Source organism: Aptenodytes patagonicus, chromosome 1 (genome assembly GCF_965638725.1).
Source record: "Aptenodytes patagonicus chromosome 1, bAptPat1.pri.cur, whole genome shotgun sequence".
NCBI lineage: Eukaryota > Metazoa > Chordata > Aves > Sphenisciformes > Spheniscidae > Aptenodytes > Aptenodytes patagonicus.
The window spans coordinates 129,655,515-129,679,281 of record NC_134949.1 but is presented as its reverse complement, the minus strand read 5'-3'; the positions used below and the strand labels follow the sequence as shown (position 1 = coordinate 129,679,281).

Here is a 23,767-nt window from a genome sequence, read left to right as displayed (position 1 = left end):
GAATGTACACCCACAGAAACAAAACATATTTAGTACCAACTAATTTTCTTTTGAGTGGGTAAACTGAATAGAATGACTTCATTCAATTTCTGTGTAACACATTAAGCCAAATAAAAGCAACAAACATTTTACCTCTCCCTGTAAATGTTTCCCATTGTAAAGAGGTTTGTTTCCACTGCAAAGGATTTGCAAGGATTTGACACTTACAAATACTGTAGTCTTTGGACTACCCTGGTTCCACCAAGTACCAACAGAAGAAAAAAACCCACAACTGTAGCAAACTCTTACCACTTGTACCACCTTCATAAATTATTCTTGCTCACTGATACTACAGTGGACTTCAAAGGCTCCTTTCAAAGCTTGCAGCACCTTTGTGCTGGCTAGGAGAGTTTACAATGCAGCCTAGAGAATCCGAGGTGTTCGCATGGCACGCATTTAATTCAGTCCTGTCTTGTAAAAAGACTCTTGCTAGACCAACATATCCTGCACACCATTCGAATGTGAGTTAGCTAAGTTACAGCACTGGTAACAAACACCTAGGAGACTGGCAGTAGCTTACTCAGTAAAGACCATCCTTCGTTTATACCACCTAATGCAGGAATATGATCTAACCATGCTCTGTTAACTAGTCCCCACTCACTCCTTTTTGCATCTACAAGGATTAAAAAAATTGACAGAAAGACGGTAGCTTCTTCACCATACTACTCTTAAGGAGAAACACCACCATTGTCAAGCTTCTTCACCTGGCTTTATGTTAAACCTTTTCATTCCCAGTTTATGAGGCAATCCCTCTGCCAAATAAATGTTAGCAATCTGCCTGTGACAAAGGAATATTACCTCACCACTAAGCTAGGTCAGCATCTTAAAAAGTCCATGCAGTCTAGGCTGATGTGATAGCAAAGGGACAGTTCCTTCCCAGGCTAAAAAAGAGTAAAACAGCAAGATGCTGCAAGCCCAGCTGATCCCTCATATCACTGGAGGAAAAGGAAAGATATTTACTCTGGACAGAGAAAGACAGAGATGGACATGGGGAAAGATTACTAATTCTTCTTGTTGGTTATATACAATTTATAGGCTTATGATGTATCTTTCAGCCTAACTGATAAACCTCAAAGCCAAATCTTCAAGGTCACAAATATGAGGGGAAGAATTATCTCCTTACGTGACCCAAAGCCTCTTTCTTTTAGATGCCTGGTGATGGGGAAGGGAAGAAAAATGGAAAGTATATATAGCCAGTATGCACAAGTTGCTGAGAAGTCTGGGTTTTTTGCCTTTTTTTTTTTTCTTTTCTTTTTCATGTGCCTACAAATCTCTATCTATAAGGGTTTCCTAACTTTGTTTCCCCTAAGATGCCATCATTTGTGACAGCAAAAGCATCAACATTTCCAGCTCTGTATCAGACTATGCATGTACATAAGCAGCAACACCTGCCTGTTCAAGCAGTATTTGTATATCACTTAGACTGCTCACGTGACATTAGCGGTATGCATACCACAGTCTGGTAATCTGTAGTACAGAAGACATCACGCAAGACTGCAGAGCAGCCTGCTACTGAAGTCTTGTTTATCTCAGTGGTAAACTTCCTGGCATTTGGGTGCAGAGGAACCCATTTGCAATTTTGCAGCAGGTGCAACCTTTCTTACACATTGAAAAAAACATTTGTGGTAATAAAGCTTGTTCAAATCTTTTTTATCAATATGAATGGAAAATCATATATACTCTGAAGGTTCTGCCTTCCTACCAGGCTTTCTAATTGCTGTTCTGAAATCTGGGAAGTCTAGAGAAAAGTGATTATTCAAAAGACGAACAGCAGAAATCACTAGCAGACAAGATATTACAAAGACAAGCACAGCTATTTAAAAGAGGCATTAAACTTCAGGGACATATACAGTTGTCTGGATCAAGTAGTTAATGAAACTAAGAATACTATGTATCAGATGATATCGAAGTTGATTTAATGTGTATTTCCAATAATTATATGACGCTTCTCTCAGCTCAAGACCTTCTTTGTGTTTTAAATAAACAATTGTAGAGATGAACATGGTAAAAAAAAAGACTACGTGCTGTGAGAAGTAGACCTAAAGGTTTGGGTTTTATTTTGGGTTTTTTTTTGCCAATGCATTTAAGTCTGCTGGGCATTTGCAGTACAGTGAAGGCTGAGCTATAGAACACCTTCTTCTGAGGAAGATGTGTCCTTGCAAACAGTTACCCATCCTACATTCTCTCCTATGGTGTAAAATAGCATATTTAGCAGCAACATATGCTACATAAGCAATACAATAGCATTATTGGGTGTAGGTGTTTAGGTGTCAAGGTGCTGGCAGTGGGGGGGGCTGTAGGGGTGGTGAGGCGGGGGCTGTCCTGCGCCAGACACAGCTGGTTCAAATGGACCCACTGCAGGGTACAGCTGAGCCCAGCAGCCAAGATGGTAGCGCCTCAGGGAAGGCGTGTGTAAGAAAGTAAGAAAGGGAGAAACATTGCCTGGCAGTGAGGAGTATGGTAAAAGTGTGAGAAAACAGCCCACGAGCAGCAAGGTGAGAGCAAGAGGAAGCGGAAGGTGCGCTCCAGATGCTCCAGCAGAGATTCCCCTGCAGCCCTTGGAGAGGCCCCGGTGGAGCAGGTACACCCCCACAGCCCTTGGAGGACCCCACACCAGAGCAGGTATCCACCCTGCAGCCCATGGAGGACCCCATGCTGGAGCAGGTGGACATTCCCTGAAGGAACTGTGGCCTGTGCAGGACCCATGCAGGAGCAGGCTTGTCCTGAAGGACTGCAGCCCATGGGAGGACCCACGCTGGAGAAGGAGAAAAGTGTGAGGAGCAAGGCGTGGTAGAGAGAGGCTGTTATGGACTGACCACAGCCCCCCATTCCCCATCCCTCTGCACCACTCAGGGTTGGGGGGTAAGGGAGTCAGGACTGAAGGACTGAAGTTGAGCCTGGGAATAGGAGGAGGGGAGGTGGTGTTTTCATTTTTGTCTTTTGTTTCCCACTACCCAAATCTATTTGAACTGGCAATGAATTAAACTGGTTTTCCCCAAGTCGTCTGTTTCACCTGCGATGGTAACTGGTAAGCAGTTTGCATGTATTTACCTTGACCCATGAGCTTTTTCATCCTATTTTCTTCCCCTGCTCTGTTGAGGAGGGGGAGTGAGTGAGCAGCTGGTGGGAGTTTGGCCCTTAGCCAAGGTCAACCCACCACATGTGGTATGCTGGTATTAACATACAGAATACTGATTAAATGGGGAAAAATCAGATGAATCTTCCTCCAAAGATACAGCTTGTTTCTTTCATTTTTAGTTTTCAAATATCACCTTACCTGATTCGATCATGGGCTGTATAAAGTAAGTAATCTACAGTGTCAAGAGAGTATAAAAACTGCGTGTTTTTTTGTTTCTTTCTCCCCTTCAGCAAATAATGTTTCAAATTAAAATTACTTTGCAGAAATTGATAAGCAAGAAAAATCCTTCATTCTTTAGTTGTACTCATAAATATATGCAGAACAGAATAGTTTCTTGAAACTGAGCGTTAATCGGCGTCCCTAAATTTTGCAAAGCAGGGTCTTGATGGTGGACAACAGCTTCAGATTTCCTTTCCCCCTCTACTTCACTTCCTGACCACAGGACAAGGAAATACAAAACCACTTACAAAACTACTGAATATCAACAAGGAGCAAACATAACTTGCAACAGTATGCTCATCAAAATTGCAGACAAAACATAATATGCGTTTCTTATGCAGTAGCCATCCACTGCCAGCACTCTGTTCATTATCAATGACATTCATCATATTATAATTTTTTTCCATAGACACTTTTTTTCCTAACAAAACAAGGTTCTTGAGGTTTATTTCCTACTTTCTATGTGACAATAGACAAATTATATCCTCTTGATACTTCAAGGTTCCTATTTTGCTTTATCTGGTGACATCACATCAGAATGTGAGGCTGCGTGTTTACTTAGTACTCAAGAGCTCTTACAGACAAACTGTCAGACTTAGAAGTTATGGTTAAAATCATTGTCCCTCTCTGATCACCCCAAATTTTCTTTCTCATCCCTTGGAAGTTAAAGAATTTAGATCACAGGCGTAAAAACTGGATCTTTGTTGCCCTGGTTCAAAACCAGTATACCATAAAAATCCCCTTTAATGAACTGCTTGATGTTAAGCAGAAGGACTAGACTAGTTCAGTAACAGGTAACATTCTACACAGCTGTTTAAGACCCAACAGACTGCTGCTATAAACTAGATGAAAAATGGATGCTACTTAATAGCATGCTGAAAAAATCAGTACTACTAAACCTTAATACTCACTTTTAAATTTAAAATGACAACTCCATAAGTACAAATGAAATGAGAAAGAAGGCTAGGCTAACTTAATAAAATCCTGCCATTTACCACTGCTAGATTATAATTAGTGAAAATAATTACAGAAAGATTTGGTTTCGTAAGCTTTTTAGTGCAAATTACAAGATCCTGATACTTTAGACCGGGGGGGTGGTGATGGTGGTGGAAATCACAATTTCATCTCCATGAAAAAGCAAACCCAGAATAAACAAACTTAATTGGTTGAGACTGAACTGTCCAGTTGAACAGGGTAAAAAAATGCATATATATGTGTATGTATGTATTAGAAACTTAAAAAGGCTAAAGTAATTTCTGGGGCAGCTGTCATCCTTGTAACAACTAACCACTTCACTGGGTTCATCAAAGGAGCAAATGTTGATTTCGAGATTATTCTAAAAACTGACCTGAGCAAGGACTGCTGAGCTGCACTTCTGAGCTGCACTTAGCTCAGCAAAATGAACAGAGTGCGCACATGAACTGACATAGATAGGATTTTTCCTATGTTGCAACTACAAGAACTGTAAGGTGAATGTCAGTAACAGGATAAACAAAATCCATAGACAGCAAAGTTTTCTCAAATCATGGATACTCACTGCTCTTTAGACCAAGTATCACTTCTGCTGAAAATTATCTAGTAGAAAATTTGCCTTCTAAACACGTCCAGTGTAAAATTTTAAAATTGATCTCAACAATTCAAATGTTTTAAAATATTTTAGAAGCTTTTGAATTTTCTTTCGTGTTTTGGGAGAAGCTTTGCCTCTTTTTGGAGGCAGTGTGAGAAAGAACAGTAAGCAAAGGCATTTTTCTCTCTTTAATAGATAACTTCTGCCTTCCACAGCTCTTTTATTCTTCAGGATATAAGAACACTCCTGGATATATTCGAATGACTGCCCATGAAAAAATAACATTATTTTATTTAAATAAATATTGCATGCATGCACACACACATGATTTTTAGTTGTATCTGTATGTGAGAAGAAATCATATGGAAGACTGGAATAAATTTTCTGTCTGTGTGCTTCTAGGCTCTTCTTATCTGTTTTAGAGTAGCATTATGTGAAAATCATCACTATATGAAGACTCAGCAGTGGTATGTATTCAGTGTGATACTTGCCTCCATCCAATTCATTGTAAATAAATGACTACATCAAAGTGTTTGCTGACTTAGGAAGCACTCAATGCCTGAATAGGTACAGACATTAGACATCTTATTTCTAGAGGTAAGCTTTCTTATCAGCCAGTTTTGAGGCATGCTGGTAGTCTGGAAATTTATAAAGTTGCTAATTTTGCTGATTTTTCCTGTGGATAAACAGAGAGCTTCAGTCTTCAGGTGTTGTCAATCTGATATCATTCACAAGCACTAAAGATAAATTTTGACTTACCTTTGACAATTTAGTTTCTATGACTCTTTCCATATTATTCCAGACAATAGGGCTATGCTTTCCACAAGAAGAAGAGTATATACAGAGACCCAATCAGATTTTGTCATCCCTAAGGCAGGGGATTGATGACCAAGATATCAGAAGGAGAGTCTTTCAACAGCAGTAGTATCTGAACGATGTATAAGGAAACAACTGGAACAAATAATTTTTAGGAAAAAAATGTGAGGTACTAATAAACATCACCATCTGACCTCTCATAATAGTGTAATAAGAAATATGTTCATAAATTAAGGAGTTTCTAAAAGAGTGGGATGTCCAGAATAATGTGGAAGGAATCGAAGAATCACACACACTAGATCAGATCGGTCAATACTTTACTACTTTTAATTCCTTTCCACATTACTCCAGACAATAGAGATGTTTAAAGCAGGTATACAGAGGAGATGAATAGATTAAAAAAAAAAAAAAGAAAAAAGAAAAAAAGGCAATTCAACTTCAGCACAGAAGATTGTCTGAAGAAAAAGTATTTTAAAAGATGCATCAGCAGACAACTGGACAACTGGATATTAGTGTCCAGAAAACGAACAAAGCAAAGATCACACGTTAACCAGACAAATTATAATAATTGACTCAATGGCCTTTTTGGCCATAAAACTATGATGCAGGAAGTAAACCTAAATTGACTTTTAAACACATTAGCCTCCTGTAAGCAGTCTCAAATCGACCTAGATGTGAAGTGGAATTTCTGAGACACAGTAAGCCACCATTGTATCTTTTAAATAAAACAAAGTCTATCAGAGGCAAAGCTTTGAAGAGGCTCACATTTTTTTATTTTTCAGGAAAAAAAAAATAGTGAAATAGTGCTCTTGCTTTGCAGAGGAAAGAAACACTACCATTTAAGTGAAAGAATACTAGTGTAGGACCTCAGCTTACAAATATTTACCTCTCCTTGGAAAACAAAAGAAAGATTTGCTATATCATTCAGAGACTGATAATGAAAAGGAAGAAAAGTCCATGCGGTGTAAAAAAAACAACATTTCAAAAATATGGGTTTTAAACTGGGGTTTATAAAACCACCAAGAAGATCCAGTTTGGTGAAACACTGGCACAGGTTGCCCAGAGAGGTGGTGGATGCCCCATCCCTGGAAACATTCAAGGTCAGGTTGGTTGGTCAACCTGATCGAGTTGAAGATGTCCCTGCTCATTGCAGGGGGTTTGGACTAGATGACCTTTAGAGGTCCCTTCCAACCCAAACTATTCTATGATTCTATGACCATTTTTACATTGATGGGAACAAAGCAAAAATAAGGAACTTAAAAGATCCACCCCACCCCAAATTCCATAGTCTTATTTACAGGGAAATTTATGGTAATGTCTTCCTTTGCTATTTTTGTAGGAAGTCTAAAAGGCTAGCTGACAAAGAACCAAGAACACTTGCTATTCATGTGCTACATTTTTATTAAGAACATATAGGATGTCTTCGGGTAAGATGATGATGGTTGTGTTAGGATACCTGAAGATACTACAGGATTCTGGAGCAACTGAGGGAGCTAACCAATAATACATAAAAATCAATACTGGACTGGATTAGCATCATGGTACCTGTGACATTTTGCTGCTAAAGGTAAAATGTGAAAAGCAGTTAACTATCCATAGATAAGACTTGACAGTTAGTATAGAACCTTGTACCATTTAGGTCTATACCTAATATCTTATTTTCCACTAGTTCAAACCAGGAGAAAATAAGTAGATTAAGTGGAGGAAATAGCACTTTTGGACTCAATGGCTTTTGTTCCTTCAGACTTTTATACCATATACTAGCTAAAAATCCCAAGATTTAGCATCGAAGATATTTAGTATCTGATAAATCTGATGTCACATTTATCTAAGAAAATATTGTGTCAATTCATACCACATTCTGAAAGAAAAATTGTCCCAAGGAAGAAGAGAGAGATCATAATGTGAGATTGCTCTATTAAATCAGTGACTTCCTAGAGGTTCCACTACTCCAGCTGCATCATAACCATGCAAACATGGACTGTTTCCTGTCTACATCCTGTTCCATAAAAGAGTTCACTTATTAATTATGATGATCTGTAACTACTGTGTATACTGCCAGAATTCCATCTTAAAGTACCTACTTCAATGCTTCAAATGAATACACTTAGCAAAAATTTCCACTTCTGGTCATAAGAACTGCAAGAAGAGACCTTCAGAGATTGGTAGCTCATGAAAGCAATTTCCTGTAACTCAGATGACACATGCTTCATATTCATTGCATTGCAGCTTATGGGCAAACATGGTGGAACAAAAAGTATTTCCTTTCATAAGACCAGAAGGGAAATGTAAAATGAGTTATGGCTATGTCCTTTTTTTTGGTAATTACTTAACAGTAATTAAACTCCCTTAAAACTAAACCCCACTGGGTTGTTAGCTGATAAAATACGGTCCTGTTCCTAAAATCTACTCCACAGACATTTTCATTAATGACATCTAGTATGATGTCATAGCTTGTTATCATGAGTTCCTTTATACTTCTGTTAAATAACCCTCTATCTGCTCGAAAGAACACTGTAGTTATAATCCTTCTAAACAACACAAGTCTATCTTCGGACTTACATCAAAAGATTGGGACTGGTCTACTTTCAATACCTGGCACTTAGTTTAACTTTATTACAAAAATCCCCTTTCCCCCAAAAAACAATTTACGCACACTGGGAAAAAAGATGTCTTTTGTTAAGTTAAAAAAATTCCATAGTCCCAAACAAAGCAAGAGCTGTACCCTAGAAGGCAGGCTTCGAAGACATCGAGAGAGAAAATTCCCTTCTATTTGTGTCCTCCTGGGCTACACACAATCTGGTCTCATCAGGCACAGGTGTGTCAATGTAAAAAGGTAAGCAAAATGGCACAAACGCAAATGCATGAAAGCAAGAAAACAATTTTAGAACATTGGTAACCCCTGAATGTTTTAGATATAGCAACTCCTATTTTAGGAGAAAAATACTACCATGAAAGAGAGTGATCATCATAGATATTGAAGAGCTTTTGCATAATGGCTGGGTTTTTATGCAAGATTAAGGGAAGAGTCCTATCAGTTGAACTTTACTACAGTTACATTACTTTCAATGTTGACATGCTTTTTCTAAAGGAAAGCTGTCCTTTTCTGGTTTAAAAGATAAACTACTCCAAGCAACATAAAATAAAGATAAAAGATTTCTGTCCTTGAACACCAGGGTCATCTACATAGGGATTTACACTAGTAATGAGTATATTCTGCTAGGGTATCGTGGTAATACACATTACCTAGATACAGAAAGACTAATAAGTATTGCACTTTCTGTAAGTATAAGGCAGTGTATTTTCAGTATTGTAAAATTTTTAAGGTGTACCGAGCACTGAAATGGGTTAGAAGGACAGGGGGGTTTAGGGTCAGTAAGAGAATTTTAATGCCATAATAGCTCTTCTTTAATAGAGAATTTCTTTTTTGATGTGTTAACCATCAAATACAGGAATTGCCATGCTGAAAGGGAAATAATTGACTATGTTAAGCTGAATCAATGTTTTTCACTAAAAATTAGAAAAAGAATGTGAAAGTGAACAGGTTGGTTATTATACTGCTTAAACTTCTCTGTAAGGAGATATTCTATTTCACTTAGGAGACAATTGACAAATAAGTAATGCCTGTAATTATTATTATTACCAAACAAAACTTATCCATAGGGCATATGGATAACTTACTTAAACAAATACGTAGATAGACAATTTTTTTACAAGAAATTTATAGCCCAGTTCAAACAGACAGTATCGTTAACTTTCATATAACACATATGGGGTGATACTGTAAAGTTGAAGAAATAAAATCTTGTAAGTGTTGTGTAGGGGACTGTCTAGTAATATGCCTTCAGGTAGGACTCTGGAAGGGAAAAGAATTGCCAGATAACAGATGTAGTTTGTGGTATAAAGACCGGAATGGAAGATGAGAAGAAAGAGATAAGGAGTCTGTTAAGGAGAAAGCTTGAAACAACTAGTAGAACTGAGACCTTCCCTGGTCTATAAATGAAGTGGAATTACTCTGGGTATCCCTGAAAGCGAGAGGAATGTGAAGCTGAAAGTAACAAGTGCTAGCAAAAAGGCTACAAATTGGAAATGACAGTGTAGAGAGAGGAGGCAGACTAATATGGCAGAAGTTGAGATGGATAAGGCAAAAGATACAGCTACAGAGAAATATTATATTGCTGATGCTTAAGAAAGAAGCTTTTGTAAGTACTGCAAACAGAACCAGAAAGGAATGAAAACATTTTTACACAGAAAAGGAAAGACCAGACCAGTACTGATAACCACATGGAGGTTGAGCACATGAATGATGAGTGGGATCGCAGAACAGTGAATGGTAACAGGAAAGGAAGGACATGACAAATTTGTGGAAAAAAGCCGGATTTTTTTTCCAAGTTGAACTTGAGGTTTTTTGCGAGACAGCTAGTAGTCTGAAAGAAAGCATGCTGTATCTGACTACCTCCAGAAGAGTAGCTGAAACAGAAGAAATGGATGAAGTTGCTCAGTGAGAATATAAGGAAGAAAAACGAGAGAATCATAAACAAAAGTATAGGAACTATCACTATAAAAAGCAGTGGCTGAGGTACAGAAAATTTGAGAAACAGGAAAAGTAAAGAAAGGAGTGACCTTTTTATTAAGGAAACAACAGCAGCTTAACTGAATGGATATTTTCTTTGAAAAGATGTATCTAGGTCTCTAGGTAATAAGATACCTGGATATTTCCAGGGTATTAGTGATATCTGGAAGAGAATGGAAGCTGTTGGTACTCTTATATTGGATTTGCTTTTTATTTTAAAGAGCATATAAAAGCCAAATTGACGCAGACCTTTAAGTAATTAGATTAGGAAATCTGAGTTTATGAAGAAGCACGGTACTGAGAGGAAGTTACTTGTTTTGAAGAAAAAAAATCAAAATGAACAAAATCTTTTGTTGTGGTCTCCTACTCTGGCAATGAAAGCATCAGAAAATTGATTGGGTCTTCATCTGTGCAGGCTGATTAAAGCATAACCCTATTGTCTGGAACAATATGGAAGGCAGCTAGAGGAAATAAAATCCACAGAAAACAAAACACACTTAGTCAAAAAATATACATATGTATCGATATTGATGTCTTATGCAATAATTACAATGAAATATTAAAACACAGAAAAGAATCACATGTGAAAACTAGTAAGATTTTGCTATTAAACAGCGTAGCATTCTAACAGAAATTGCCTAAGAAACATAGGGGAGCATTGAGGATGCTGTAGTAAGTCCTTACTCAATTGCTTTGACATACATTTCAATCTTGGTAGCATTTTCATTTGATTTGCTTTGTCAAGCATGGAAGAATTATGCCAAAGATTGCATTAAAATGGAAAATTCTTTGTTTTTTCCAATTTTATTTTGATCAAACCAGCATAAGCTCCTGTTGAGTAACATTTAGAGGGATTTAATACTCAGTGTATAGATGCACAACAACGTTACATTCTACTAGCAATTTAGATTAACTGTGTGCATTTATAATGTTAACAAAGTCTTTAGTGAAATATTATTTTTGAGCTCTTGTTTTGTAGGCCAGGCTGTGTCAGAAGAACAGAACTCTGCAGTACAACATGCATATTATATGACTTCGATGGAAAATTTCTTACCTCCAGCAACTAGCCCAGACTCTCCTAACTGAATTGCTACCCCAAAACCACCAAGCTTTACTGGGGCTGAATTCTCTTTTGAGGCAAGCAGTACACAGTGTGGCTGAAAAGACAAAAATCCAGACAAATTATTATATTATTTGAGAAATACAATTTGCATTTTAGAACTTATTTTCATACATTTGCAAAACAGGAGCTAGAATCTTTGGGGGTTTTTTGAAAGATTTTCTTAATTTCAGATTTTTTTTTCTGGCATGGACGACTCCTCCTTCATTGGCTTCCCTTTCAAATGTCCCAGGCATAGCAAAATCCTTCCAGGACTTAACAGAACTCGCAAAGAACAAAGTGAAATCATAATAAAATGGAAATTAACGCCTATAATTTCTTAACTGGTATTACTTTTTCTTTTTACTTTCCACCCTTAAGCCTTACACTGTTTCAATTCTCCAGCAGAAACATCCTGCCTATGATACACTTTGTGGGATCTTATCCTTCACACAGAGAACATAAAACACTATTTTGAGCCTTAATCACAGAATTCACTGGTCACTTTCCAACTGCAGAAAAGAAAAGGAACATCCCTGTGATGTTTCTAATAAATATTGCAGCGAGAGGGAAATTGTTTAGGTTTCTAAACTGGATTCCAGGCACAGTCTTTCAACTAATAAGAGTGAGGTGTAATGTGTAAAAATGGAGTAGTATTATACAACAATTTGGACGGATACCGACTGGTGTATGAGGAAGCAACATACAGACAAAATCTATTCGAACACAATTTAGCATTTAATACACACAGCCAGACTACTGCATTTAATGTAGAGTGACTTCCTGCATTTACTCAAAGCTTCCCTTTGCAGTCAACCATATTATTTAAAAGGAAGAATGTCAAACTTGTATACTGCTTCTTGAGAACACATTACTGCTTAAATTACAAAACCAGGAACTCAAAATAATGCAAAGGAGCTACAACAAGCTCAATCTGACTACCTGTAAAGTCATCATCTGTAACCACCCATGTCTTCTTTTAAAAAGTTTCAAGTGTATGAGAACAAGCACCTTCAAGTAAGAATGCATAGCCTGTTTACAATTCTAACCGAAATCTGCAGAATCCCATAAAAGCTTGATTCCTAAACAGACGATATATTAAGAAAGTTAACGTGGAAAGTCTCATTTCAAATGCTAAGGAGAATACTAAGTCAAGACAATGTTCTTGAGATGATCGTTAAATTTAGGCTACCTTCTATCAGAACTTCTAGGATCCATTTATACATTTGCAATTTATAAATGTAATTTTCAATCCTTTACATCCTATTTAAAATAGTATTACCAGGTGGTATCATCTCTGAATATTGTATTTCACTTCTGCCTTATTGAAATTGTTAAGCTGCACACTTTGGGCACTTTCACATTCTCTCATCACTGACATTTTGTGTGAAAAAGATCAACCTCAAATTTCTAACCCCAGGCAAGGAGGAAGATAGATGGAAGAACTACACCAACATAAGCAAAATGTACCATTTCACTGTGGTGTTGATTTCTCTTTACTCCACATTTGAGAAAGTGATACTATTTCCATGACAGCATTAAAAAGAAGACAGGCTGTACCAACATAATTGTCATTCAAAAAGGAAGCCACTGACACTGCTCACCAGAAACAGTTTATGAGAAAAAAAAAAAACCCAAATCTCCAATTCAGAGTGAAAATCAGAGAAAACTTTATTATAGAACCTCTTCCAGCAAAGCCCAAATTAACAGCAAAATTGATCTTTTTAATAGACTGAGTTTTGCTAGTTAAAAATATCTTTAAAAAAACCCAGTTGCAACACTAGCAAAACTTCCCCTTGTTGCTAATTGTACTGTGTCAGCTGATTCTCATCATTTTCATAGAGAAGCTGGTACTTTAGCTTTCTAATAAGAGGACTTGCATGTTACTCCTCCCTGTCTTCACCAGCGGTTTTGAAAATCAGCAGAAGTTCTCGATATATAAATGGTAAGTGGCTGCTTTTATATTTAAGCTACAGTAAACCAAATGTTTATTAAAATTTCTCTTAACTGCAAAGGTACTGCTGACCTTCAAACCCTTTCTTAAATATACCTATGTTTAAGCATGCCTGCTTGCTTACAGATGACAAAACTGATGATAGCTAAAGGTTATGTTTCTAATGTATCTGCAGTGTAATTAAATTTTTAACTCTCTCATCAACCTAGAACTTGTCACTACTTATGCAACTCATGATGTCGAGCATTTTTATAGAAAAGCAACATAAACAAGAAATTATAGTAGTAGATAAGTTTCAAGATGTATTTGAAAGCATGTTTTTTTAAACAAACTTTTAAAATCACTTCTTGCCCTGACAATATGAAATGCCAAATATGAAACCAGAAATACTTTAAAAACTGCTAACATATTGTACAAATTAAATGCAATTGTAAGGTTAGCTAATGTAGGATGTTAAAATGTTTTAGACTGTCTCTCAATAATTCAGATTCTGTATGTACATTAGGTCTTACTAAGAATTTTACCTAAAATGCTGCCATTTTCACTGCTGTAGCTATATCACACATTTAAGTGTAAATTTGCATTTTTAAGACGTGGCATGCAAATTTTGTTGTTTTTTTTCTTGTTACTGTTGTTAGACAACTAACTTCATAGTACCAAAACCAATTCTGAAGATATTGTGATACTAGGGGAAAAAACCTTGCCCCTTTAAAAAAAAAAATCTAAACAAACTTATTTATGGAATCTTTTATCGCTATGCCATACAAATTGATGACAAAAGTTGTATCGTTACTCATCAGTCTTAACCATCTCTCTGAAGAGCTCATTGTGATTCCACTCTCCTAACCACACACTTTTTTGGTTTTCCTTCTTTCCTCAAAGCTGACTTTTATCTTCCAAATTGTACCTTCCTGGATAGAAATAAGCTTAGTGAAATTAAAAACGTTGAGATGAAAACAAGGAAAACAATGAAAATAAAGAAGATGTGAAAACAATCTGTCACTGCATTAATGTGGTTTCCAGCTAATATTAGTTTCTTTGCATAATATTGATTTTTGAACAGTCAAGAAAAGGAAAAAATACTAAAATTTACATGAAGATATAAATTATTAAAAACAAGCTACTTGTAATAGTACTGATCTCATAGTGTTACTTATAACAGATTACATAGCCAAATAAATATTAATTGACAATTGCTTTTCTAATTGAAAACTATGACTTGCATGCAAGAGATCCTGGGTACTTATTTAAAATTAATTCTGATGAGTTTAGAATTGTTTTGATATATTCCTATGTACTTTGTATCAACACCGAGAATACTTCACTTAGCTATGCTTACCCTTTTTTGCATCTTAATTTAAAAGTTTACTGTGTCAGAAAGACTAATCCTAACATTAGAACTTAAAAAAAAATATTCATACTTAGAGATAAAACAACAAATTTAAATTTCTAAAATTTGCAGCAAAACATAAGTTGATTTTTAAAACAATACAAGGCAGTAATAGATGTAATTACAAAAATAGTTATCTGTGTGAGTGCTCTGTACCATCTGTTCTTGCCTACTTCACGTGAAGAAAAACAGGGAACCGATTATTCTAGACTTACACTGTATCATGATATCCGGCTGAAAGTCCTTCTTCTACTCAGCTACAGCGATACTTCGGTGCATTTACTTTTTTTAGTTATTGCCTTTTACGTTTGTATCACATAAGACTGTATGCAATAAAGCAAGCAAACACGTGAAAAATGGCCCCGTGGCGATCTAATTCTTAAAAATTCTCTTTGCATCCCTACAGAACAGCTAAAAAAATCCTCACAAATGGCTGCAGCTTCAGCTGATTTACTGACCATTCTGCCATACGAGGAAGTCTTCTGGAGTAACCAAACTAATCTACCCACAAATGCCTCAGAAATTCAAAACAATGCCAGTTGTCCCTTAGACGACAACTCACTGTCACTTGCTTTGATAGTTTTTTACTCTGTTATTTTTGTCATTGGATTGGTTGGAAATATTATAGCCCTGTTTGCTTTCCTGTGCATTCATCAGAAAAGGAATTCTATCCAAGTTTACTTGCTAAATGTAGCCATTGCAGACCTTCTGCTGATCTTCTGTCTTCCTTTCCGAATACTCTATCATGTTACCAAAAACACCTGGATGTTTGGACTCATTTTATGCAAGATCGTAGGAACTCTATTTTATATGAACATGTATATTAGCATAGTACTGTTGGGACTAATTAGTCTAGATCGTTATGTAAAAATAAATAAGTCTGTGAAGCGTCCTAAAATGTTAACTACCACACGAAGTATACATATTTGTTGCATGGTGTGGGCACTTGCACTAACAGGATTTATAATAGTAGTTGCACCATCTTTCTTTACGAGTGAGGACAGCAATTCTACTATGTGCTTTCATTACCGAAATAAACAGAATGCAAAGACAGAAGCAATTTTAAATTATATTATTGTAATAATTTTTTGGATAGTTTTTTTCCTTTTGATACTTTCGTATGTTAAAATTGCCAAGAACCTTCTGAAAATTTCGAAGAAAAGAGCAAATTTTCCCAACTCAGGAAAATACACCCAGACAGCAAGGAATTCCTTCATTGTACTCATTATTTTCACCATCTGTTTTGTTCCTTACCACATGTTCCGGTTTGTCTACATTACATCACAGTTACAAAATCCATCTTGTTATTGGAAGGAAATCATTCACAAATGCAATGAGGTGATGCTCATATTTTCATCTTTTAACAGCTGCTTAGACCCAGTTATGTATTTCCTAATGTCCAGAAGTGTCCGTAAGACTGTATTCCAACTTATTTGCAGAAGAATTCATGGTGATTCAGGCCTAACTCTGGAAAGCACGTCAGAAGTAAAACTTGGACAATATACACAAGAGCGATTATCTACTACCACTCCCCACCAAAGTTCTTTAAAGAAGTCGTCTCTGATTTGATTGTGTAAATGAATGGATACTGGTTTCTCTCTGTCACTCCAGGACATCAATTTAAGATGTACCAAAAGCAATACTGTACAGCTACTAAACCTGCCTCTTTCTTCCTGTTAAAAAATGAGAAGTCTTACTTCTGTTTGTGAAAATGAGAAGTTACTTTTCAGAAGTATTTCGCTCTTGTTTATCCAAGAAAACAAAATAGGAAGTTCTCAGACACCTTCTGTTGGACTAAACTAAAACACTATCTCTTTAAGGAGATTTCCATGAAGTGGTTTGAACCTGTATAAGGAACCTTGTATATAAGACATCGGTATTACCAACTTTTGTATGTAAATAATAGATGAATTTTGCAAAAAGTAAATTGTGTCCTATTCAAAAGAGCTATATAAACCATTACAGATTTTGTGTACTTCTCTGTTTTAATAGGTTTCAAAGAGATCAGCATTTTAACTACATTTGTAAAAGTATTTTTTCCAAGAAAATATTTGAGAATTTAGCAACATATGTGGCTTAAAAATGAGGTGAAGAATACGACTGCCATTAATTCAGTTATAATTACAGAAGAGACACTCAGTTTTATTAAACAGCAAAATTAAAATATTCAAGCTTCCTAAGCCCCTTATTATATTTTCAGCATTTTAATGAATGTCAAGGTCGAACACCTGAGGAAAAGTAAGCAATGCTTTTGGAAAATTAGAAATTAAAGAAGGAGAGATGACATACAGGTATTTTCAGTTACCTAAGATTTCCTTCAAACTCTGACAAATTTGGGGACTGCAGCTACACAAAGTAGTTCAGCAAAGAAAACAAACTCACAGAACTGAGCATAAAGAGCAGAACAGAAAAATTAGCTCTTGTGAACACCTGACACATCAGCTCTAGTCTTTGCTTAGGCTCAGTCACTGGTCTACTACAGATTTCTGAAGCCACGCATTTTGGCTGCACGCTTCCTGCCTGGCGCAGACCTTCTCTTTTCACGTGATTTAAATAATCTTGATAATTGCTGATGCTATGTAAATAGCAATGTAACAGGAATGTCCCATAGACACAACCATATTCTCAGATTAAAACCAAACAGTTTTATGTATTTAGGCACAAACAACAATTTCAAACTGTAACATTGTTTAAAAAAAAAAGGGCTGAAGGTGGGAGTTGTTAGACCCAAAGATGAGTAAAGAGGCAGTTATACCAAGAACAACTTAAATGTCTGGCATGACAGGCCAGAAAGGTGAACGAATTAGACACCAGATGTTAAGCTCCATAAAATAAGGATTTATTATCCTGAACACATACAAGCAATATTGCTCAAGTAAGCTGGTGTAAAGAAGTTGGTTTTAATACAACTACCAGTAACTTCTCTGATGGATCATGTGACTTTTTATGCTAAATCTGTGTCAAAACTTGTGGATTTTTACTAATGCTGTACAACATTCTGGTTTTACAGAAGCTACTCATAAAACTCTTATTGAACAAAGCAAACATAACACTTCACCTCCGCTAGACATAAACTTGGTTTAATTTTTATGTGATTTTACTTCGTTCAGTTTTGGTGAAACTGGGTATAAACATGTTAAACAAATTACAATAACTAGCCAGTGTATTTTATTTAAAAAAAAAAAAAAAAAAAAAGGGTGAGGTTTCTTAATCTTCAAGAGAGAGATTCCTACAAACATGTAATGTTCATAAAAGTACGATGGTAACTGCATTTTTTCTTAAACATTTCAGCATATAATTAAGATATTTGCACAATAATTTGATTGATTCTCACAATAACCGCGTTACATTTTTTCACGCTCTTTTATCTATCATCTTCTCATCCTATTATATGCATGCTGAAGCAAGGAATAGCATGTTCCTTGTCCTCTGCAATTCTCCCACACAGTATAGTAGTTCTACATAGTTACATCAACTTTAGTAAATCTAGTGGAGTTTATAAACCATCATTTCACAAGATATATACATTATCTCATCATTCTTTCTTTGCCTATATTTCTTCTACTGTGAGTAGCTGATTGATGACACTGATCACCAGGCTGGGGCAGGGAGATGGGGAAACATGGGACAGGATGGACACGAATGACACGGTGAGGCTCAAACAAAATTTGAATTCTAAAATTCTTCTGAAGGAAGTGTTCTGTTTAAACCAGAATTTTCATTTACAAGGACTGCAGTTCATGGACACTGCATGATTGCAAAAATAGACTCAGATCTCTTCAGAAGATCAAGTCATAGTACAGGGCTTCAATGCTACAAATGAAGTTAACTTTTAAAGCCAAAGGCAAATAGAAATGTGCTCCACAGGACAAAAAACAGACCACCTTAGTCTTCTGGGCATGTTTTTGTAAATTATGTAATGTTTACTTGGTTACTGTAATATTATTTTGTAAACAACTAAATACATAAAAGGAGAACAGGAAAATAGTCTTGCAGTACAAGTTCAAGATTCTGGTCCATCATGTGAATAGTATTACGTGGGCTTTTTTGTTTTTAATAATTTTAACAGTGAAATCTAGTCAGTATCTTCTGCAAGAGGAAAGCCTTAAGCACCCATACCTATTTGCATTGATCAGATGTGTTCTACATGACAGCCATTCTTTACAGATTGTAGAGAAGGAGCACCAAGGACACCATGCACAATTTCAGCAGACAAGGTTTCAGAAAAAGACATTTTAGAAGAAATGTTGGAGAGTAACACTTTCCCAGGACTACAGGCTATGCATTAAAATGTTTCAAAAGCATTTCAATACAGGATAATCTGTCGGTTAAACCAGCCTCTGTACACAAGCAGCAAATATGACCCAAATCTTTTAATGAGATTTCAGGAGCTACAGTCTAACATTCGTATTAGGCAAATCCATAGCACCTATAAAGACAAATAAAATTAGGCAAGCTTGGGTGTATAAGGTACCCTAGGGAAAACCGAATAGATTTGTTTGAGGGAAGCCATGTACCAGAAAACCAATAACAGAGGAGCTCTCTGGAAGAGCTGAGAAGCACGGGGATAAAGGTGATATGCTGAACTTGGATTTCAGCAAGGTCACTTACTAAAGGCTCTAAGACGCCCTAGGATGTTAGATGTTAATTCTTGTTTTAGAACTGGTTAAAAACCAGAAAGAAAGCTTAAAAATACGTAGTCTTTTTTCTTCATTATATTCCCCAAGAATCTGCAAATAGATATGTTTACGAACATGTTTAACACTACAATCTGGAATGAGTGAGAGTAAGGAGATGACAAAGTTTTCAAGCAACACACTATTATTCAGGGTAGTCAAACCTAAAAAAAGTTCAAGATATAGCTCTCTGCTCAACAGCAATAAAAGAGCAAACAGACTGTTAAAATTAGGAGGAAAAAACCTGAGAAGTCATCATTGTGCTATTGTATAATTTATATGATGCAGATTCTATACAGACTACATTAAATAAATCAACTCTTCAGCTCAGAAACGAAAATTTGAAAGGGAGCACAACAAGTCTATAACGGCAGGTATGGCACAGAAGAGGGGAACAGGTATGACTATATGATCTTTGTCAGCGTGTGACATTAAGGGAGTAGCAGTTAGAACAAAAAAAACAACCCCAAAAAGCAACCAAACAAGTGAAAATACTTATGGATTTCCACATCTATGTAAATCAGTGCTTCAAGATGTTAAAGGCCGGATGTATCAACTGGCTCAGAAAATGACCTGAAACTAGACAGCACTGTCATGTAGGAAACAATTACTACTGACCGAAAAACAAAAGCAGGTATCTTTACTATTTTAAAAAAATATTTAATCCTTACATATTTTTTTCTGCAATCAATTTTCCCAAATTTGAGGGTAAAATGCCAGGCTCTGCAAACCAATATTACTGAAGAGCAAACAGTCCTGAAGCATCTTGGGAGGTCTGCTGAAAGTGACACTGTGACATGTCAAATGACCATATAATTAGTCGCTTTAATAGTGTCTCTTAATTCTCGTCTTAGCAGTGCTTCCTAAGTACTATCAGGGCCAACTAAAGCAATTAGTTGAGTCTTCAGATGAATTTCAACATGCAAACCATTCTATTTATTCTTCTTTCTGTAGGTAGAGGCTAACTGAACGCACATATCCGCATAACCTGCATGAACCTCATTTTCCTTCTTTATTCAAATCTACAGCACATCCTCAAATTTCAGTTGGTGTACCAAAACATCACCTCTTTTTTACTATGTAAAAAGGAGTGCATATTCTTCATTAGAATAAATATTAGTTACAAAATGCATGTATACGTGCTGGCTAGTCACTTCTATACCTTTTAGACATGACAAATACATTAATAGCTACATTGTCATACATATATTCCTTAAAATGAATGGAAAACATAAGCCAAGAAACAAAACCGGTTGCCAGATACAAGTTTATAACTTGAATCATAAACATATCAAAGTGTACCTGGTTTGAGTAAACAGCTGTGCTGGATTTTGGCTGGGATAGAGTTAAATTTCTTCACAGTAGCTTCTATGGGGCTAAGATTTGGGTTTGTGCTGAAAAAAGCGTTATTGCTGAGCAGTCCTTACATAGAGTAAAGGCCTTTTCTGCTTCTCACCCCACCCCACCAGCGAGTAGGCTGGGGGTGCACAAGCAGCTGGGAGGGGACATGGCTGGGACAGCTGACCCCAACTGACCAAAGGGATATCCCATACCATATGACCTTGTGCTCAGCAATAAAAGCCGTGGAGGAAGTTTGCCAGGGCTGCCATTTCTCAGGAACTGGCTGGGCATTGGTCAGCTGGTGGTGAGCAATTGGCATTTTTTGCATCACTTGTTTTTCTTGGTTTTGCATTTTTTTTGTCTTTTCTTCTTTTCTTTTCTTTTTTCTTTTCCGTTCACTTCTGTTGTGGTTTAACCCGGCAGGCAGCTAAACACCACAGAGCCTTTCGCTTACTCCCCCCCGCCCCAGTGGGATGGGGGAGAGAATCAGAAAAAAAAAAAAAAGTAAAATTCATGGGTTGAGATAAAGACAGTTTAATAGGACAGAAGAGGAAGGGAAAATAATAATAATAGTGATAAAAGAATATACAAAATAAGTGATGCACAATACAATTGCTTACCACCTGCCAACCGATGCCCAGCCAGTTCCCAAGCAGCGGTCACCGCCCTCCGGCCAACTCCCCCCCATTTATATACTGAGCATGACGTCACATGGTATGGAATATCCCTTGGGCCAGTTTGGGTCAGCTGTCCTGGCTGTGCCCCCTCCCAGCTTCTCGCTGGCAGGGCATGGGAAGCTGGAAAGTCCTTGACTAGTGTAAGCACTGCTTAGCAACAGCTAAAACATCGGTGTGTTATCAACATTGTTCTCATCCTAAATCCAAAACACAGCACTGTACCAGCTACTAGGAAGAAAATTAACTCTCTCCCAGCTGAAACCAGGACAACTTCTTAAACTCTCCTTATCTCAAGCTATGAGTTTTCTCACTTTTACCCTACCAGTTCTCACCCCCAGCCCACTGGAGGGGGAGTAAACGAGCAGCTGCATGGGGCTTAGCTGCCTACTGAGATTAAACCACAACAACCCTTCTTGGCACCCAACGTGGGGCTCAAAGGGTTCGAGATAATGACAGATTTGACCAGAGCGTGTTAGAGGGAACAGGAGGGAGCATCAGAAGCAGCAGCCTGTTCTGCAGCAGAGCAGCCACAAGAACAGGAGGGGGAAGAGTCAGAAATCATAAACAAGTTTTCACACTTTTACCCTTCCGATTCTCTACCCCATCGCACTGAGGGGGAAGGAGCAAGCAGCTGTGTGGGGCTTACCTGTCTACCAGGGTTAAACCACAACATCACCTTTCATTTTCACACTGATCTTAACTGTAATTACGGTTTTAACCTGCAAATCGGTATTTTTCATGAGGGCAGACAAGTATCAATTGTTTTGATAACACAACATGGAAAAATTTAACTGAACAACTTTCCTCACAACATCAGTCAATGAAACCATAAAAGAGGAGTGCAACTTACATCACTGATAAAAAAGTGAGAGTCACATTATTCCTGGAACTAGAAAATTGACATATGGACGCTTTAGTTTAATGCTCTCTCTGAAAGCACATACAGAATCAGGGTGGAGAGAAGGCAGTTGTGTTGCACAGTACAAATAAAGTGTACAGAGAAAAAGAACCCATTGATAATGTTCCACCGATCCAAAGTATTGGATCAACGGATCAATCAATATATCAACGTATTCTCTGTAGCACTGGGAACCTTCTGCCAGCCTTTTTTCCATCCCTTACACAAAATCCTAACTACTGAGGGCTCTGTGGCATCCAAGAGAATGGAGAGGGTGCTACAAAGCTGTCACCATCCACTGCTTGTAGAGTGCATAGGTAGGAAAAATCCTTGCACAGAAGTTGTTCACAGACATCACGAGAGTGAGAATAACTGGGGAGAAGGGATGAAGCTGGAAAAAGCCTTAACATTCAAACTGCACAGTCAGAGTGAGAAGTGTAGAAATAAGAACATGAATGGCAGAGAAATGACTAATTGTGTATCATAGTACTGCAAAATGAGAAACAAAATGAGGAGGGAAAAAAGCTAGGGTTTACTTATAAATCTATGTTTTAACAAGCTGAAACAATTATTTAAAATATACCACAATAATATATTCTGGTACACACTACTTTCAAAAGTTATCTTGCTTTTGTCTGTAAATGGTGACTCCTGGTTCCTTTAAGTTTGCATACAGAGAGGGGTAGTACACCTTTGTATTTATTACAAGGCAAGGCCCCCTTCTTCATAGAACTCTCAAACCACAGATATAAATGACTGTGCTTTAAAAAGAAAAATATACTCGCTATTCCTTCCACAAAAATTCTCACTAGGTAAAGATGTTAACGTAAGCATGGTGAACAACAAATTAAGAGTCTGATGAAAAGACAGGATCATTTTTGTCAGGGGGTATAGAAATGTTCTTTATCAGCAAGGAATTCATTTTGCAGCCAGAACTCCTCAACTTGCAGGCAACAGAATCTACCTATCAGTTTTGCTTTTACTGCCATGTTTTAGGTTTTTATTTTTGCTTTATTACTTTTGCGTTTTCACAGAAGCTTAAGAAGAACCTGGAACAGCCAAAAAGCTGTTATACACAAACATATTTAACTTAAAACCCCACAAATTATAGTAAGGTGCAGAAAAACACAGAGAAAGCTTCGTATTTGACTATGATGATCGATGCAGTTTTCACGTTAAAAACTGATTTCTGAAGTTAAAAGTGAAAATCAGCATGACCAATACATAGCCACTGCTTTTTTAGAAGCAAATACAGTTAGAGACACCTCTGGGAGCTGCACAGAGTGTCATTGGGGAAAAAATACAAAGCATTAAAGACCTGAAGCATAAAAATGTTGGAAGATTATTTTTGTTAGTACTGTCAACTTCAAGCTAAGTTT

General features: G+C 36.9%; 2 protein-coding genes across 12 annotated transcripts in view; one reads left to right on the top strand and one right to left on the bottom strand.

The window, feature by feature from the left end:
- The window catches only part of CASK (calcium/calmodulin dependent serine protein kinase), a 235,006-nt gene that overhangs the window by 91,369 nt on the left and 119,870 nt on the right, over nucleotides 1-23,767 (bottom strand). For 10 of the 11 annotated variants that reach the window (XM_076355172.1, XM_076355180.1, XM_076355195.1 and 7 more), the window contains exon 6: nucleotides 11,408-11,510. In XM_076355172.1, the coding sequence (XP_076211287.1) occupies nucleotides 11,408-11,510 (103 nt within the window). Of the gene's footprint in view, nucleotides 1-5,723; nucleotides 5,825-11,407; nucleotides 11,511-23,767 lie in introns of those variants that run through there. The other variant, XM_076355261.1, reaches the window with a different exon arrangement.
- GPR34 (G protein-coupled receptor 34) lies at nucleotides 13,326-17,026 on the top strand. Its single transcript, XM_076328885.1, has 2 exons — nucleotides 13,326-13,397; nucleotides 15,203-17,026. Exon 2 carries the CDS (start codon nucleotides 15,226-15,228, stop codon nucleotides 16,363-16,365), a length of 1,140 nt encoding a protein of 379 aa, XP_076185000.1. The 5' UTR covers nucleotides 13,326-13,397; nucleotides 15,203-15,225; the 3' UTR covers nucleotides 16,366-17,026.